At 43.4% G+C, this 19548-nt stretch overlaps 1 protein-coding gene across 1 annotated transcript in view; it reads right to left on the reverse strand.

Annotated features, from left to right (window-relative positions):
* Window positions 1-11433, reverse strand: part of TKTL1 (transketolase like 1) — a 36773-nt gene extending 25340 nt beyond the window's left edge. Inside the window, exons 1-6 of the mRNA XM_030194108.1 lie at window positions 11200-11433; window positions 8668-8785; window positions 6956-7069; window positions 6634-6731; window positions 1613-1804; window positions 1402-1529 (exon numbers count right to left, since the gene is read on the reverse strand). Of these exons, the coding sequence (XP_030049968.1) occupies window positions 1402-1529; window positions 1613-1804; window positions 6634-6731; window positions 6956-7069; window positions 8668-8785; window positions 11200-11306 (757 nt within the window). The 5' untranslated portion in view covers window positions 11307-11433. The remainder of the gene's footprint in view (window positions 1-1401; window positions 1530-1612; window positions 1805-6633; window positions 6732-6955; window positions 7070-8667; window positions 8786-11199) is intronic.
* Window positions 11434-19548: the final 8115 nt, after the last annotated feature.

Here is a 19548-nt window from a genome sequence, read left to right on the forward strand (position 1 = left end):
TGAGGGATGCTAAGGAAGCGAAAGTGAAAGCCTCTGTGGGAATGTGGAGCAAATACTTCAGTTTTGCACTCAAATGGTGCCTGTTCTACCTAGGCAGCTAACCCCACTGGTGTGCGCTTGGGCCGCCAAAGCAGAGGATCTGTAAAATGTCAAAGAGAAAAACAAGAGTGATAGCCACAAGCCAAGCTCTGTAGCAGGGATCTCTAGCTAGTTGGAACTGTGCCTCACAGAATAGAACTGGAGCGATCAACAAGAATCCACGAGAGCAAATGAGAGTTCCTTTTGAAGACTATGCTTTCTGCTTCATAAAGGCCTTCGATGTCCCTACATCTGTTGGTGACTTGGGAAGCCAAGGATGCAAAGGACTCACCTAAGCCTAAGAATGTTTGCAGGTTTGGGAGCCTTACTTAAAAACCCTTCACCCACGTGGACGTGGTAACACTTATAGTTCTCAATAGGGATTTGATTTAGTTTGTTCTAGGTGTTCTGTTGGGGGGGGGGGGGTGGTGGTGAGCAACACTTTATACTGTGAGGCAGGCTCAGAGGCTATAAGAGTACAAGCTTTCTGGAGCCAGTTAATGGATATTCCTTTCAAGTGTGATGAGGAGCAATTGGGAATTAGGGGAGGAATGGGCAGGTCTAACATGTGATACTTATTCTGTTGCTCTGTTTATGGTTTGTTTTTATTGCAATAAAAAACTGCACTGGTCATCCACCATCTGAATATTCCAGGCTGCATGATACCCTTAAGAACGATTCACTTGGAACTATTTTCTCCGTCTCCATCTGCTGGTAGATAGACATAACCCATTTGTCCAGGGCTGGTCTGGTATAGATGTAAAGGAAGGATGCTTTAATCATCCAGGGCCTGGTAGCCTTTATACAGAGCCACACGAGTGTCCCTAGCAGACTGCAACATTACGTAATGTCAGAATGGGAAATGCACAGAGGTCCATCGACCTCTGACAAGTAAAAAGAAATTTTCAAAAATAGCCACTAACAGTTTACTGTCAATTATCCAACATAAACAGGACTGACACAGGTGGGCAGATAACAGTGTGGTTGAGAGATTAAAGAGGTATATTGAATGAGTATTCCAAAAGAAACAGTAAGATTTTACAAATACTGTGCCCTAGAATCTTAACCTAGCGCTGCTGTCTTTTGACTGATCATCATCAGGAAACAGAGAAATCAGTGCACAGCTAAATGATGCTGTGACATTACCAAGGTATGTCAGTGAATCGAAGGTCAGAAAAAGACTACTAAAGGCACCAACATGCTAATTAATGTTTTCTTCTGTGTATACTTCCTATGGTTTTGTAGGCCACATAAAATTCACTGGCAGGCCACAGGTTGCCCACTCCTGCTTTAATAAGTACCAAGACTACAGATGCTGCTCACCTGGGATCCCTCTTCCTTTGTAGGTTTTAGCAATAATGGCAGTAGGCTTATCCTTCACTTGAGCCGCCTGCCAGAGGACACTGCACAACTCTTCCACATCATGACCATCTACCACGTAAGTGTTCCACCTGCCAAAAAAATTCAAGCCAGTGAGAGGAGGGAGACGAGATCCTCCAGGAATAAAATAAATAAATAAAAAAGGACTAGTTACCCAAAGGCCTCACAGCGCTTTTGGTAAACACTGGTCTCATGCTGTAGAGGGGCAGCTTCACTCTGGCCCAAGCGGTTCACATCAAAGATGGCCACCAAGTTATCGAGCTTATAGTGCGATGCAAAGGCCATGGCTTCCCATACAGAACCTTCTGAAGACTCACCATCTCCCAGCAGGCAATATACTCGGTAACTAGAAACACAAATATAGGTGAAAGATTATCCAGGCCCCCTACAATAGGAGGCAGAACTACATTCCCTAGGCCACATCCATTTCCCAGTTCAACTGGATGCAGCCAACATAGGTGTGAAAAGTAATTTTAGGAAAGAAAAGTATGTGTACTCTCTCTCTTCTAGCACTGTTGCTTGGAAAATACAAATCAGCAACAGGAGGCTTCAGTGTATGCTCTGGTGCAGGCATAATTACAAAAGTGTATGACTGTCTATACACACTGAATTTTGTATTTTTGAAAACAGACGTGCAAACACCAAACGCCACTCTGGGAACATCTACTTTACCCATCACTCCCTCCCTGTACAGCCCACTTTATATGTCTTAAATCAGGCTTTAAACAGACAGCCTCTTAACGTTAAATCATCCCCCACATAAAGACAGGAAGACACTTTAGAATTAGAATATTCTATTTTTTTTTTAATTTATGAGTATTTAACATCTACAATCAAGCAGCACACTTGTACATAACCTTCATAACATAAAAAGGAAAGAAAGGTTAAAGAACATATATACTGGAAGTCATAACTCAAATCTACATGTTAAATCAAAGACTATGAATAATGGAGAAGCTAAATTTAAAGGAAAACACAATTAAGGCAAAAGCACCTGATCAAGAGGAATTTCCAAAATTACATTAGAAAGCAATAATCATGAGGGTTTAAAGGATTCCCCATGACACCAAAAAAAAAAAAAAAAAAAAAAAAGCTGAGGTTAAAAAACCCCATTTGATTGGCTGATACCCGACTACACATTTACAAGGATAATGTAAGGGTTAGCCCCTACCTGAAGGGCTTCAGGATTCAGCAGTAAACTGCCATCATGGAAAATCTGAATTCAGAGTCCTAAAGAAAGCCTTTTTATTCTTGAAATAAATTTGCAATAGCCAGTTCTCCTCAGGGGTCAGAACCACAGGAGTCACCAAGGTTGATGCAACAGGTAATTCTGTATCAGAAGATTCTAATACTGCAGACACATCCTGCTGATCAGCATTCTGTTAGGTAGCAACAGATTCATAAGGGCAAATAAACTAAGAGGGTGGAACATTTTCTTTAGTAACCCCCCAAATTTTCCTTAATATCTCTCTAACGCATCTCAAGGAGTAACTGCAAAGCCTTACGAAAGTTCAGGGAACGTAAATTACTCCTCATGAAGTTTTCAAATGGCTCAGCTTTCCTCCTCAAGTTAGGCAAGTCCCTTTATACAGATAAGTGAAAGATTTAACTGCCTCCAATTTTTTCCTGTTTATGCACTTTCCAGCAATATTTAACCCAGAGTCAGTTTCCCATAACACCCTTTCCAAAATAGCCAGTCCCTGGTCCAATTTTTGAACCTGGGGCACAAATCTTTACCCAGGTCTGCAATTAAGGCCCAAAGACTGTCCAGTCACTTCAGGCGGCTTGACGCATGAAGGAATTGGCAGTACAGGTATCTGAGGGTCCATCGAGGAATATTATTATTAGCAGCATTTGTATAGCGCTACCAGACGCATGCAGCGCTGAACACCTGATACAAAGACGATCCCTGCTCAACAGAGCTTACAATTAAATAATACAGACAAGACAGTTACAGGTGAGGGAAGTAATGGGTGAGAAGGAAGGGACAAGGGGAGGGCAATTGAGTAGTAGATTCCATCTCTGTTCTCACAGCAACCTCCCCAGAGATAGAAGCTACAGCCATCTCAGCTCCTGCTGATAAACCCAACGCCTCTGGGGTTTCCACTTCACCCTCAGGGTGATCCGGAGCCTCTCGCCATTCACTTTCCACGACACTTCCTGGACGCAGAACAAGCTGCGCTCGCATCGGGGCCAAATGTGACCTCGTCCATGGAACACTCGAGTCTCCATTTACCGTGCGCTGCTCCAGCAGGTTACCCACCGACCCAATAGAAGTCCCAGTTCTCTAAACAAACTAGTCCATTGCACCAACAGCAGAAGGAAGACGACCACTGAAGCTCCAGCCACAGACTGGCCCCTACGTTTTGGCATGACCAACAGAAGCAAATGCTTGGAAACAATCTATGCCAGGTACGATCAGCCATCTTGGATCCTCTGTTCTTTATTTAACTTGAAGACAGCACATACAAAATCAACAGAACAATGCAGCAATTTCACCTCATGCATATCCATAAAGAAATCAAAGTAACTGAATTCAGTTTCATATCTCCACATTCCACCCCCAAACTTCCTCTCATATGATGTAACAATTTGTTTAAACAGACGAGACAACCTTCACAAATACTGAATGTAAGTGTACCTGAAAAAGTGAACCTCCTGCACGTTTATAACAAGCTCCCTTTTTTGTAACCCACCCCCCTTCAAACCATCAAAATTTAAGTAAACAGAGCTTGTACATTTATAGCTCCATCTGTGAACAAAAAAAAAAATCCCTCTGCCACTTACCCCATCTGAACTCCAACCCCCTCCCCTATCCCAACTCAACCCAATTGTGATAACTCCCATAATTCAACCCAGACAAGTTTACAACTGTCTAGAGCAGGAGTAGGCAACTCCAGTCAGAGAGCTGCAGGCAGGTCAGGTTTTCAGGATATCCACAATGAATATGCAGGAGATAGATTTGCATACCATGGAGGCAGTGCTTGCAAATCTCCTGCATATTCATTGTGGATATCCTGAAAACCTGACCTGCGGCTCTCAAGGACCGGAGTTGCCTACCCCTGGTCTAGAGCACCCACCAAGCACATTTGTGTTGGAGATTCTTGCTCTCTGTGTGAGGAAATAAGGATCCCAGACCATCAAAAATCTTTTACATTTATATATACACTTCACTCCCTGAGATCCCAGCACACAATGTAGCTCACTCCTCCACTCCCAGAATGTAGGTGGCTCCAGTTGCCATCAATGTCCAAGAACACATTTTAATGCTATTACCTGGGATTTATGAAATAACCCTATTCCCTTTCCTTGTATGGGTAAGGCCTTATCCCATCAAAGCACCAAAACCAATGGGTAAAAAGGAATTATTTGGCCAGTTACTGGGGAGCCCACTGTTTCTGTCATCTATAAGAACTAATTGAGGGACAATGCTGTAACATTTGATCTAACTCCTCCCCCCCCCCCCCCCCAACTGAGAATGTGCACATTTAATACAGCAAGAAAGCAAGATTCCCCATTTTTTGATATAGGGAGAAGTACCCCCTGTGGACAACCCTATACCAACATTCCCTATCTTCAGCACAAAATTAGAACTGGGGAATCCATTTAGCTATAGTAGGAACATTAACATTGCTCCTACCCCTCCTATTTCTATCTCACACTGTCGACAAAGGCTATCAAATCTACTGTCCCCCAAGGGCTGATACTTTAGAATTAAAAAAAAAGTCAAAAGATTGAAAAATTAATATCATCAAGTACTGAGCATGATGTAAATACGAACAGTTTGAAATGTCTATATGCAAATGCCAGAAACCTAAGAAATAAGATGGGAGAGTTAGAATATATTGCACTAAATGAAAAATTAGATACAATAGGCATCTGAGACCTGGTGGAAGGAAGATAACCAGTGGGAAATACCCGGAGTACAAATTATATCGTAGTGATAGGGTGGATCGAATTGATGGAGGGGTAGCATTATAGGGTTTGGACAGCTTCCCAAAAAGTCCATGGACCATTATTAAATTGGATGTGGGGGGAAAAAAAAAAAAAGTATAAAATGTTTTGTACTTTTTTGGGATCTTGCCAGGTACGTGTGACCTGGATTGGCCACTGTTGGAAACAGGATGCTGGGCTTGATGGACCTTTGGTCTGTCCCAGTATTTTTTTTTTTGTTACATTTGTACCCTGCACTTTCCCACTCATGGCAGGCTCAATGTGGCTTACATATTTTATACAGGTACTTATTTGTACCTGGGGCAATGGAGGATTAAGTGACTTGCCCAGAGTCACAAGGAGCTGCCTGTGCCTGAAGTGGGAATCGAACTCAGTACCTCAGTTCCCCAGGACCAAAGTCCACCACCCTAACCACTTCTCCAATACATATGTACTTATTTGTTAAGGATGGCCTTGAATCAAATAGATTGAAAATTCTGCAGGAAACAAGACATCTTGGAATCCCTTTGGATTGAAATTCCATGTGTAAAGGGGAAAAAGATTGAAATGTCAAAGGAAATTAGGGAGGCTTAAACTGGGGCAACACAATAATGGGTAATTTCAATTATCCCCAATATTGACTGGGTAAATGCATCAGGGCATGCTAGGAGGTAAAATTCCTTGACAAAATCCAAGGACTGCTCTATGGAACAGCTGGTACAGGAACCAAGAGAAGGAAAAATTCTAGACCTAGTCCTTAGTGGTAGTGGAGCACATGATCTGGCGCGGGAGCAGCTTGATAACAGTGATCATATGATCAGATTTGATAATAGCGTTGGAGTATACATAGGAGATCCAATACATTAGCGTGTAACTTTCAAAAGGAGACTGATAAATTAAGAATGGTGAAAAAAAAAAACCCAAAACCACAGGCTGTGAGGGTCAAAAATTTACATCAGGCATGGATGCTGTTCAAAAATACTATCCTGGAAGCACAGAATATATTCCGCGTATTAAGAGAACGGAAGACCAAACGACAGCCAGCATGGATTAAAAAACGAGGTGAAGGAAGCTATTGGAGCTAAAAGAAAATACTTCAGAAAATGGAAGAAACAGCATAAGGAATGTCAAGTCAAATCTCGAGAACGAAATGCATTAGGAACAGTCAGCCCACTGTAAAAAAAAAAAAAAAAATTATGAATGGTTCATTCCAGGTCATGTGATGCCCCCATTGTCCCTTACCTCGCCTTGTCAAAGTGCTTTGCAGTGTAGGCCATGCCACAGGCTGCCCCCAGACCCTGACCCAGAGATCCAGTTGCCACATCTACAAAAGGAAGTTTCTGTCCAGAAAAAGAAAATGGTGTTAGAGCTAAAAAAAAACCTAACTTCTTAAGATGACATTACACCAATTCTTACACCTGTGCACATCAACAGGACAAAAGACATCCAAAGCTCTACAGATATAATCCTGTGAGCACACTTCTGCATGGCATGTAAGATCTTAAAAAAAAACAACAACAAAAAAAAAAAAAAAACTGTTCAAGGGACAGAAAGCACTTCTCACAGGGGTAGGGTGTCCTTCCAGATCAGAGTCTATCTTCCTGAGATTGAGGATGTCAGATTCTGAGATGTAACCAGCTTCGACCCAAGCCGCATAGAGGATGGGAGCAGCATGGCCCTGAAAGAGGAAAGATAATTGAGCATCAAGCGCAGTACGTTAGCAGGATCGCATTTACAGCTTCATAGCAGAAGCCAAGTCCATGAGATGTTCTACTGCAGCGTATTCACTTCCAGTCCTGGAAGACCAGTTTGGTTTTCAGGATATACTTGCATGAGATTTGCACATGCATATTTATTAAGGATACCCTGAAAACATGGGCTTAACAGCCCTCAAAAACCAGAAGTCAATACCCCTACTCTACTACAGGAAAAGGAGAGGTATCTGGTCTCAACTCCTGTTTCAATAAACTAGCAGTCGCAATGTACATAAAAGTGTGGCCAAGCTACCATAAGCGTGGACACCAGGTCCCAAAGTGTAACAAGGTAATCTTCACAGTTCAGGCTTCTCAGAAAAAAAGCAGGGGCGCAGGAAAGAGGCAGGCAAAAAGTCTGAGCAACATCAACACCCAAGGAATTCAGGGGTGGGGGATTTAGTCTCACCTGTATCTCCTTCCCTTGAGCTTACCAGACCAAATGAGTGGGTTATGTCCCCCTGCCAGCAGATGGAACCAGAGAAACAGCTCAGAATAGACTTCTCTCTCTTTTATAGGGGGCTGGCACTTGCCTTCAGTTCCTCGGTATCCTATACCAAAGCTAAGACAACTGAAGGTGTGTTGTGTTTTTGGATTTCCAATTCACCACTAAAGCAAAATGTGATGCAGTCCAACTCATTTCATGGTTATTAACCCAGGAATGAATTACAACATACTCACTTATGACAAATTTAGAAAAAACTTCTCTTGACTGCTATAGCTTCCATGGGTGGGTTCCGGACTAGTCCAGCAGGACTTGAGAAAATGAATACATGGAGATAGGAAGTGTGGCTCAACGGTTAGAGCAGTGGGCGGAGAAGCAGGAAAGTCAAGGTTCAAATCCCACTTGACTCCTTGTGAACTTGGGCAAGTCACTTAGCCCTATACTGAATTGATTCCCAAACCTGTCCTGGGGAACCCCAGCCAGATCAGGATATCCACAATGAATATGCAAGAGATCAACTTGCATCCACTGCCTCTTAAATGTGCAAATCATATATGCATATTCATTGTGGATACCCTGAAAACCTGAAGCACAGGTTTGGGAACCCCCTGCTCTACTGCCTCAGGGTGGAGGAGTGGCCTAGTTGTTAGTGTGGTGGACTTTGGTCCTAGGGAACTGGGTTCGATTCCCACTGCAGGCACAGGCAGCTCCTTGTGACTCTGAGCAAGTCACTTAACCCTCCATTGCCCCAGGTACAAATAAGTACCTGTATACAATATGTAAGCCGCATTGAGCCTGCCATGAGTGGGAAAGCGCGGGGTACAAGTGTAATAAAAAAAGATTGTAAGCTATCTGGGAACAGGAAAACACTTATTGTAACCTGGAAATTTAAGTCATCTTCAAAAAAGCCACACTAAAGCCAAACATTGTGAAGGGTTTAAGGATACTGGAGGATGTATTTTTGTAGGAAAATGCTTGCAATTTTTATTTTTAAGTTTTAGCATATATTGGCACCAATAAAAACATGAAAAAAGTACACCAAAGGTGGGAGAACTGATAGTGAGCCCCTGCCCTCCTCACCTTGGACAGCACAAAGCGGTCGTTATTGGGATTGGCAGGATCAGCTGCTGTGTATTTCATGGTTTTGAAAAACAGCACAGCCAGGATATCAGCAGCACTGCAGCAAGATGTGGGATGGCTAGAAAGAAAGCACACATTAATAAGCAGCCAAACTGGACATGGGCCAATTGTCAAAGAGCTGTACATGTGACCTAGGGACTCCTCAAAGGCATCAACTTTCACAAGCTTCATCCAGAGTCTCAAGGTACCATTTCCTCCATAGCACTTCCATAACAATAAAAATAACCCCCCCCCCCCCCCCCCAGTTCCCTCTAAGCAAATCCCTTACCAAGGCAAGAAAACACAAACTAGCACTTACAGACCAGTGCACTGGCTCACTGCAGTGAGCATACTCTCATGTGAGGGGACCAGACGTCAAGTCCCACCTCAGGATTCAGACTTGTCACCTAGGGATAATGCAGAGACAATGCAAACCAGCCTCCTCCCTCTTGCTCTGGGAGGCAGTTGTGGCAACTGCCAGTGGCTGCATTTGGGTTTGGAAGGTGTTCATTGCTCAATTCCCTCAAAACAAGGGTAAAATATAAGCCCTGGGTAGTTGTGAATGAAGGCTCATGTTACTGGACTTCAACCTATGACTGAACTGGCAGCCCAAGGAAGCAGAAAGCCTGTTGAGCAAAAAAAAAAAAAAAAAAAACCCCACTCCTAGCAATCACATCCAGTACTTGAGACTAAAGTGACAGATAAAGGGCTATGACAGAAGGCATTTGAGATATCCGAACTCTCATCCAAAATCCAAGCAGAAGAATTCTGCTTCCAGCTCTGTTCCAACTGGTAAAAGTCCTAGCTGGATTCATTTAAAATACAAAACCCCCTTAAAGCCATCTCCCTACCCATTTAGGATGTGAGTGCCCTGTATCAGAGGGCAGTGTCCTCAACTCACTCCACCACTAGGATCCTGCACTATATTCTGTCAATGGGGCAGCAGAAGCAGCTTCTACCTTGTAAACCATATAAAAAATGTAATTTAGCTCAAATTAAAAGCATCACACTATTTTTCTCTCATATTTCTATTTGTAACTTTTCAGGCTTAGCAGAGCCCCAATTCACTCATGCACATAACAGAGAATGATTTGAGCATTCAACCCAAGGGAGGCTATAGACATTTTCAGAACACAGACTTACAGAGGCATATTTTCAAAGCACTTAGCCTTTCAAAGTTCTATAGAAACCTATGGAACTTTGAAAGGCTAAGTGCTTTGAAAATACGCCTCAATTGTAACAAGTATGTGTTTTGAAAATACTCTATGTAACTTCATAAGTCTATGTGCTTTGAAAATGAGCACCTAAATCTGTTCCTCACTCACCTGTTTAGGTGTGTCTCACTTAAGGTTATAAGTGCTGCTGGAGCAGTTATACAAAAGAATCTTACATACCCCCTAAACACAAGGGGAGTTTAACCCACTGAAGCCTAGAAACCAGTGTATAGCCAAACCACCTGCAAGTGTGTGAGCTTCGGGGGGGGGGGGGGGGGAGGGAGATTTGTTGTAGCCAAACAAATATTTATATACCACCCAAACTAATCAGCATTCCTCTAGGGACTTACTAACATCACAAATACAACCTGTCTCAACAGCATTCAGGCAAGAGCGGGTTAACAGCGCCATCGGCTTCTAACTAAAAAGGGGTAGACGACTACAGATGGGCAAGGAATCCCCTCTAAGGTTATCTTTAGACAGCCCCCTTCCGCCCTACCACGACTCAACAAGTATGTCTTCCCCTCCCCCCCCCCGGGAAAGAGAAACGTGAGGATCCCTTCTACCCCAGGTCCATCAATGCAGTGATCGTTATCTCCATGGGAAGTGAAAGTGAGCAAAGGAAAAAAAGTGTCTGTGATTATAGCATTACTCCCAGTCCCACTCTAAGATATTAACTGGTGTCGCTAATAAAGAGACTTTCAATATTTGCAAGAGGTGAAGTGTTGAAATAAGCCCACAATTTTTGTCTGGGCTACAAATAGTTGAAGAATGCCTCCTCCTACCCCCACCTCGTCCTCACTAGACAATATGAATACGACACTACATAAAAATTGCCTTGCCTACCCTCTAATCTCTACTAAGCGAGGAATAAATACTAGGTCAGGGCTCCTTGCGTCTCAATAGCCATGCTTGCTCAGTACTGCTGAAACTGAAAAATATCTGCTCAAAATAGAGAGCTATCGTTTTAAGTTATGATTTTAGTCAATGAATAGGAGAAGGGATCATGATCTATTCGCAAGGAAGAAAACAAAAACCCTCAAAAGTACACTGCAGGTCTTCTGCAATTAAAAAATGGGAGGTTGCGAGCGCTAAGCTTAAACTATGAGGGCGGGAAACGAAGACCCACTACCAAGAAGTTCCCGCTACACGCGGTCGCGCTCTAATGTCGGGGGTACAGGAGTCTGAGAATCGGGACTAGCCTGCGCTGCAAAACACGTGTCTGAAACCTGCAAGAAGCCGATCGCAGTTTCTGCTCCCTCCGGCCTCCAGTCCTTACCCGGAGTTGGATGCACATGTCGCCCGGATAGCGTGGATCCTCAAGCGGTTAGCTAGGTCCCGTAGGGCCTGTAGGGTCTTCTCCTCTGGTTTCTTGTAGCTGGCCATGCTGCTGAACTGTCTCTGAGGCTCCCTTCTACCGGCGCACTCACGCTACCTAAGCTTTAGCCCTGCAGTACAGAAACAACCAGCCCGGAGGAGATCAGACAGTGACCGAATGGTCCTTTAAAACAGTAAGTGCCCCTCCCCTGCAGGAAATGAGCTCAGATCAGGAGGGGAGGGAGGTCAGGGGCTCAACCCTCTCTTATCAGTGACATTTTGCTTGCAGTGAATCGATTCACATGGAAATTTTAGTATTTTGCAAAGGTGTAGTTGGTGTTGAAAAAAGAGAGCCAGCCTCAGGATTCTTGCGCCGCTAGATAATCCAGTTCTTCTGGACTGCAAAAAAATTAGCAGTTAGAATGCAGAAGAAATCGTTTTTTGTTTCTTTGTGATCCATTTTGTTTGACTGCTAAATTGATTTAGTATGAGCCCACGAAATAAGGCTATTGGTGACCCAGATTATAAACCCAATATCAAACGTACGATACTAGACAATGTGGGCTTGTAAACTTCTGGATCTCATCAGGGCGAAGTCTCCAGATAGGCTTGTTGTATTGATACGGGAGGGATGAACCTCGCAGATATTTAAAAAAAAAAAACCCTCTCAATCTCTCAAATTTACTTCTAGTGCACCTCTTAATACTTTTCTTGGCCTAAGAGAAATGTAGGTGGAGTTCATTGGGTGTAATAGAGGCAACAGACGGGGTGAGGGGCATCATGATGTGAATTTATGTCACTGTTCCCAGCACACTTCAAACAACAGTTTTGAAGGGGAGAAAATATTTCTTCACTCCGTGTGTAATTAAACTCTGGAATTCGCTGCCAGAGAACGTGGTAAAAAGCAGTTAGCTTAGTAGGGTTTAAAAAAGGTTTGGATAATTTCCAAAAATAAAAGTCCATAAGCCATTATTAAGATGGACGAGGGAAAATTCACTACTTATTTCTAGGATGAGCAGCATACAATCTGTTTTACTGTTTTGGGATCTTGCAAGGCACTTATGACCTGGATTGGCCACTGTTGGAAACAAGAAACTGGGCTTGATGGATCTTCGGTCTGTCCCAGTATAGCAACTTATGTTCTTATGAGTCCATCTCAGATCCAGGAGCCATGTGCAAGGGAGCCCCCTTTATCCTTTAGGCCCCCCTGCACTGAGAAGTTTGATCAGCCAGATTACACCTAAAATAAAATGAGCATAATTCTGTGTCTTTCTGCCAGATTTTACTGGTTTCTGTCTTCTATAATTTCCAGCACATCTCATGCCTTTGCTTTCGCTCAGTGACTGCAGATTTAGGAGTAGGCAAGATCAGTAGTATAGCCAGGCTGCCAATTTTGGGTGGGCCTACCTACTCATGGCTACACCACTGGGCAAGATTGTGTAGGGCTGCACTTGCCAATTTTTCTGTAGCCATGACCCCAATTCACGCAGTCACAGAAGATGTGCTGCAGTCCTGGCCAACACAGGTCAATGATGTCTTATAGAGTGCCCGCCCAGATCATGACCCCAAAGGTGAGTTTGTCAACCTACAGTTTGGGAAGCTCTGGCTTAGGGCACAATTTTGAAGAGCCCAAATACCCAGGCCAAAGGGGACCTTCTCTTTCCTGCTTTAAAACTATGCAACATCACTGTAAAAGGCCATTAGCCTGGTATCCTACACCTGCCCCCTCTCCAAAATTATGGGCACCAAAATCTTAAGTCTGGTCCTGCAAATGTTTGCTGCTATCAGAGGGAAAATTCCTGGACAATGGTTCTTGGATCTGATCCAGTATAGCTATTCTTCTCTCCCACAGCTCAAGTCCTACTAAATGTTTTAGTAAAGAAGCACCCAAATTAATGTTATAAAAAAATTCCATAATAATTTGTAAGAGCAGGATTAAAACCAAATATATAATTCTGATATACAAATTTATTCAGTTGTGGTCTCCACTCTACAAAATCAAATACCTTACCCCTTTTAACAGGCAAGGCTCTTTATTGCTGTGTTATAACAAGATAATATCATTTATAAGAATGCATGTAAAGAAAAATAACATTTTCATTGCCCTGGGCTATTGCTACATATCTGATGTTTTCTTTTACCTTCTGCAAAATGTTTCCAGCTGGAACGTGCTGGTTTGCATCTTTTTCTTATTCACTGGTTTTGTTATGGATTAAGCTGCCTCCTGTGGTGAAATCCATTAACGATCTTTCTGAAGGCTGTAACAAAAACTCACTTGTTTTAATGAGTACTGATGGACTGTTTAATTGTTAAGCTTATGTTTGTGTGTATTGTGTGTAATTGATCATAATTTGTATATATTGTGTTTCTATTACGGATGTAAACCATGTAACCCGTTCTGGGCGTAGTGGATAGGATGACATGACAGGCTATAAAAATAAATAAATAAATAAATAAATAAATGTCTGCTGCTCCTGAATTAGCCTCTTCTGCTCTTAGAGGCCCTTTTACAAAGCTGTGGTAAGCACTAACGCATGCTTACCGTGGGGTGTGCTGAGGAATTCCACGGGAATTTTGGGATGTGCGTGCGTTACTCCATGCTAAAAACTAAAACTTATTTCTTAGCACCAGGGCCAGAGAATGGGATGTTGTTCGCTAATCAGTTAGCGCAGCTTCATTTGCTACACGCTAACCAATTAGTGTGTGCTTAGCATGTGAGCCATTACTGCCTACACAATAGGTAAAAATTGGTCACTTTACCCCAGCAGTAAAAATGGCCTTAGTGCATGGGAATGGCCCACATAAGGCCACGCTAAGGTCACTTTTTACTGCTGTTTGGTGAAAGGGCCCCTTAATCTTTACCTTGGCCTGCTGCATTTTGTTCAGTGCTGGTAAAAGTCTGCTTGCTTGGAGGTCTTCACTCTTGAGAAAGCTGTGAATCCGGACTGGCAAGTCCTTTGTACTGACCAGGGCATTCTCCTGCCCCTTGAAGATCAAGAAAAGCCTGAGAAACAGCCCTCTCTCTCTCCTCTGGGACAATCAGTTATTCAGTATTCATTCACAAGGTTGATCCACTTCACTGGCAGTTGCATCTGGTTTTGGCTCTGCCCTGTCCACATTGCAGGTCTTATAAACCTGAAATATAATGATATATGAGATATTTCATTATTATTATTATTACATTTCTATGCCACATTATCCCGAACAAGCTCAGGTTCAATGTGGCTTACATTCAAGAAAAACATCAAAAATATAATCCAGTCAGATAATTAATTATAACATTTAACATATTAGGAATAATTGTGTGTTGTCATGAAGCTAGGCTAGAGTATTAGTTATGTTGAAACAAATAAGAGAGACGACAACATTAGTTTATTGTCTTTTGATAAGATATGCACTTAATAGAAAAGCCTTTAGTAATTTACGGAACCTCAGACAATCTTCTAAGTACCTTAACTGCTTGGGTAGAGAATTCCAAAGTGTGTCATCATAAAGCACTTTCAGAATCATTTTTGTGTGAAAGGCACTGTGGGGTCCTTTTACAAAGGCACGCTAGTGCATTTTTAGCACGCACTAAAAATAAGATTGTGCAAAATGCTAGAGATGCCCATATAGTCCTATGGCCATCTCTAGCATTTAGCATGTGCTAATCATTAGCGTGCAGTAAAAATGGTACCGTGCCTTTGTAAAAGAACCCCTGTATGAATTAAAAGCTCTGAACACTGATGACTAAATTTAATGGGCCCAATATTCAGCAATGGCAGTCAGTGTTTCTTTAAATTCATTTCTTTCATTCATTTCAGTATTAATATACCACTTAGACCTAGTGGGCTCACAATCTAAGTAGCACATTGTACTCTTGTTATACCTGGAGCAACAGAGGGTTTGGTGACTTGCCCAGGGTCACATGGAGCTGCAGAGGGAACTGAACCTGGTTCCCCAGGATCTCAACCTACTGCTGACTATCAGGCAGCAGCATGAATTGAACCCAGTTCCCCAGGTCCGCAATCCACTACACTAACCATTAAGCCACACCTCCACTGCTGGATATTCAGTTCATGCCCCTATCCGTGGTGAAAAATCGCTGCCAATTAAGTGCTATAAGATGTGCATACTTTTTTTTCATCTTAATTCCATCATTGACTTTAGAGCATGAATGCTAAAGATACAATTAAGATTCAAAAAATATTTTTTTTCAAAAAAATTATAAAAGAAAACAATAACCACAAAATACATTAGCAGATCTATGACGATTTGTGCCACACCATTACCACAAGGGACTTAGTTCCCATATGGTGTGTGCTGCAGGATACTCTGATGATCCCCTTTAGAAAAATTCATACAAATGTGAATTGATTTTGTAACGCAGCTTTGAATATGATTAACGTTGACTGTGGATAAGTTATTTTCCAATAAAGATTATTCTACTGATGAATGTTTGGGACGCTAAACTTGAATTATATTGTGTTGAGTCCCCACACAATAAATTTACGTTCTCATAAATTAGACCCTATCTGAGGACTGGCACTGAATATCCAGGACTGCCGTTTGTACGATCCAACGTAGGCGTTGCAGTACCCAAGTAACTTCTGAGACTACCGTGTCACAAATCAGATAATCCTGCAGCAGTCAGAGCAGAAGTTCTGTGGCACTAGAGCCCCAATGGTCAGAAGCAAACGCGGGTGCTAGAGGCCATTAGCGCTGGATTAGCGCCTGCATTAGTAAGCGCAGAATGCTCAGAGGCTCTAGCATGGGAGATGTGTACCAAATATTAGCACAAGTAGCATGCTAATGTAGTCAAACAGATGTTAATGAGGTCATTTCCTATTCCCTCCCAATGCGCAGAGAACAGTGCACAAAACAAAGCTGCCCTTACTGCTGAAAAAATGATGTCAGCTCAGAGCAGGCATTAGAGTTTTTGAGGAGAGGATTTCTCACGATTCTCTCTTTAAAATCTGCCAGTTTTTCTTTAATTTTGAAGCAGAAGGAAGCCCGTGCAAGCCCCTGAGCACCAGTAATGAGAAACAAATGTACAGGAATCTGAAAGCGAAAACACACATTGGCACCTGTTTCCTGCGTTTAAATATAAGCCTTTCAAGTAAAAAAAAAATGTAAAAGCTTATATTTAAAGGCACAGAAAACAGATGCCAATGTGTGCTTCACGTTCGGGTTTGCCTGGTGCATACTCACAGGAGCTGGGCCATAAGTACATAAGTACATAAGTAGTGCCATACTGGGAAAGACCAAAGGTCCATCTAGCCCAGCATCCTGTCACCGACAGTGGCCAATCCAGGTCAAGGGCACCTGGCACGCTCCCCAAACGTAAAAACATTCCAGACAAGTTATACCTAAAAATGCGGAATTTTTCCAAGTCCATTTAATAGCGGTCTATGGACTTGTCCTTTAGGAATCTATCTAACCCCTTTTTAAACTCCGTCAAGCTAACCGCCCGTACCACGTTCTCCGGCAACGAATTCCAGAGTCTAATTACACGTTGGGTGAAGAAAAATTTTCTCCGATTCGTTTTAAATTTACCACACTGTAGCTTCAACTCATGCCCTCTAGTCCTAGTATTTTTGGATAGCGTGAACAGTCGCTTCACATCCACCCGATCCATTCCACTCATTATTTTATACACTTCTATCATATCTCCCCTCAGCCGTCTCTTCTCCAAGCTGAAAAGCCCTAGCCTTCTCAGCCTCTCTTCATAGGAAAGTCGTCCCATCCCCACTATCATTTTCGTCGCCCTTCGCTGTACCTTTTCCAATTCTACTATATCTTTTTTGAGATACGGAGACCAGTACTGAACACAATACTCCAGGTGCGGTCGCACCATGGAGCGATACAACGGCATTATAACATCCGCACACCTGGACTCCATACCCTTCCTAATAACACCCAACATTCTATTCGCTTTCCTAGCCGCAGCAGCACACTGAGCAGAAGGTTTCAGCGTATCATCGACGACGACACCCAGATCCCTTTCTTGATCCGTAACTCCTAACGCGGAACCTTGCAAGACGTAGCTATAATTCGGGTTCCTCTTACCCACATGCATCACTTTGCACTTGTCAACATTGAACTTCATCTGCCACTTGCACGCCCATTCTCCCAGTCTCGCAAGGTCCTCCTGTAATCGTTCACATTCCTCCTGCGACTTGACGACCCTGAATAATTTTGTGTCATCGGCGAATTTAATTACCTCACTAGTTATTCCCATCTCTAGGTCATTTATAAATACATTAAAAAGCAACGGACCCAGCACAGACCCCTGCGGGACCCCACTAACTACCCTCCTCCACTGAGAATACTGGCCACGCAATCCTACTCTCTGCTTCCTATCTTTCAACCAGTTCTTAATCCATAATAATACCCTACCTCTGATTCCATGACTCTGCAATTTCTTCAGGAGTCTTTCGTGCGGCACTTTGTCAAACGCCTTCTGAAAATCCAGATATACAATATCAACCGGCTCCCCATTGTCCACATGTTTGCTTACCCCCTCAAAAAAATGCATTAGATTGGTGAGGCAAGACTTCCCTTCACTAAATCCGTGCTGACTTTGTCTCATCAGTCCATGTTTTTGTATATGCTCTGCAATTTTATTCTTAATAATAGCCTCCACCATCTTGCCCGGCACCGACGTCAGACTCACCGGTCTATAATTTCCCGGATCTCCTCTGGAACCCTTCTTAAAAATCGGAGTAACATTGGCTACCCTCCAGTCTTCCGGTACTACACTCGATTTTAGGGACAGATTGCATATTTCTAACAGTAGCTCCGCAAGTTCATTTTTTAGTTCTATTAATACTCTGGGATGAATACCATCAGGTCCCGGTGATTTACTACTCTTCAGCTTGCTGAACTGACCCATTACATCCTCCAAGGTTACAGAGAATTTGTTTAGTTTCTCCGACTCCCCCGCTTCAAATATTCTTTCCGGCACCGGTGTCCCCCCCAAATCCTCCTCGGTGAAGACCGAAGCAAAGAATTCATTTAATTTCTCCGCTACGGCTTTGTCCAACCGCGAAACTCTTCTGTGCATGCGACAAGCATGTCCCCCCCCCCTCCACATTCGTTTGAACAGTACGCATATAATTTGCATACTATTTCCTTTGAGCATTGGCAAACTAATTTTCTGCGCTGTTCTAGCGATATAATTTCAGCGCTGTTGTCTTACCACAGGAGTTCTGAGCATCAGGGTCTAGTCATTTAAGTGCCCCTGAATAATATGCTCCACAGCCAGCCAGTGACATATCACAAGGTAGAAGTCTCTCATTTAAAATATCAGCCCCACTGTTTTTAAAACCACCTCTAATGAGGTGTTTTGAAAGAGGAATGTCACAGGCTGCTAAGCCAGGACACGCAGCTGGGGGTGGAGTCAGTGCTGGCTCTGGATTTCCTGTCATAAGTTTTCAGATGGCAGATGGTAGTGGGGGATATCCAGTTCTGCTGTGTTATGGAATGCACTGTTTGGCAGAGAACAGCCCAGAGACAGAATCTCATGCACTCACTCTGTATATATGTGACAGGAGCATGTCGGGCTTTATCCAGTAAGGGGTCAATATTCAAAGCAATGGAACTACCCAGAAAAGGCTCCTGGCCAGTTCAATCACTTGTTCGGGGCAAACCAGTCATATTCAGCGGCACTTAACTGGTTAGTGCCAGGGGTGGCCCAAGGCAATCTGCCGCCTGAGGCAGGGATGAGATGCCATCCCCACCCCCACCTGTTCTGACGTCAGAAGAAGGCGGGACACTGAGCGAACCAATGGAAGGCTAGAGACGTCGGGACTGGGAGCGCCGCCTCCTTCACTGACGCTGCGCTGCCGGAGGAAGGTAAATTTAAAAGAAAAAAAAAGGAAAGGGATCTTGGGGGGGAGAAGAGGGCAGGCAGTTCCTACATGGGAGCGGGAGGGCAGGGGAAAGAGGAGCATAGATGGGAGGGCAGGGTTCATGGAAGGGAGAGAGGGGAATTGCTTGATCGGGATGAATGGCGGGGGCAGGGGACAGATGGGCATGGATGGGTGGGAGGGTAGGGCTCAGGGAGAGAGGGGAATCGCTGCCTTGGGGGGGGGGGCGGCGCCAACTGGTAGTCTGCAGGGGGGCGCCAGAGACCCTTGGCACGGCCCTGAATGAACACAAAATTCTACATCTGTGCTGATGATGTGCAATTACTTATACCTATTGAACCAGATCTACCCCAGCTCTGAGTAATTTGACTCAGGGGTGTAGCCAGACACCCAGTTTTGGGTGGGCCTGGGTCCAAGATGGGTGGGCAGAAGAACTCCATTTGTCCCACAAGTGATTTGGT

Source organism: Microcaecilia unicolor, chromosome 2 (genome assembly GCF_901765095.1).
Source record: "Microcaecilia unicolor chromosome 2, aMicUni1.1, whole genome shotgun sequence".
Classification (NCBI taxonomy): Eukaryota; Metazoa; Chordata; class Amphibia; order Gymnophiona; family Siphonopidae; genus Microcaecilia; species Microcaecilia unicolor.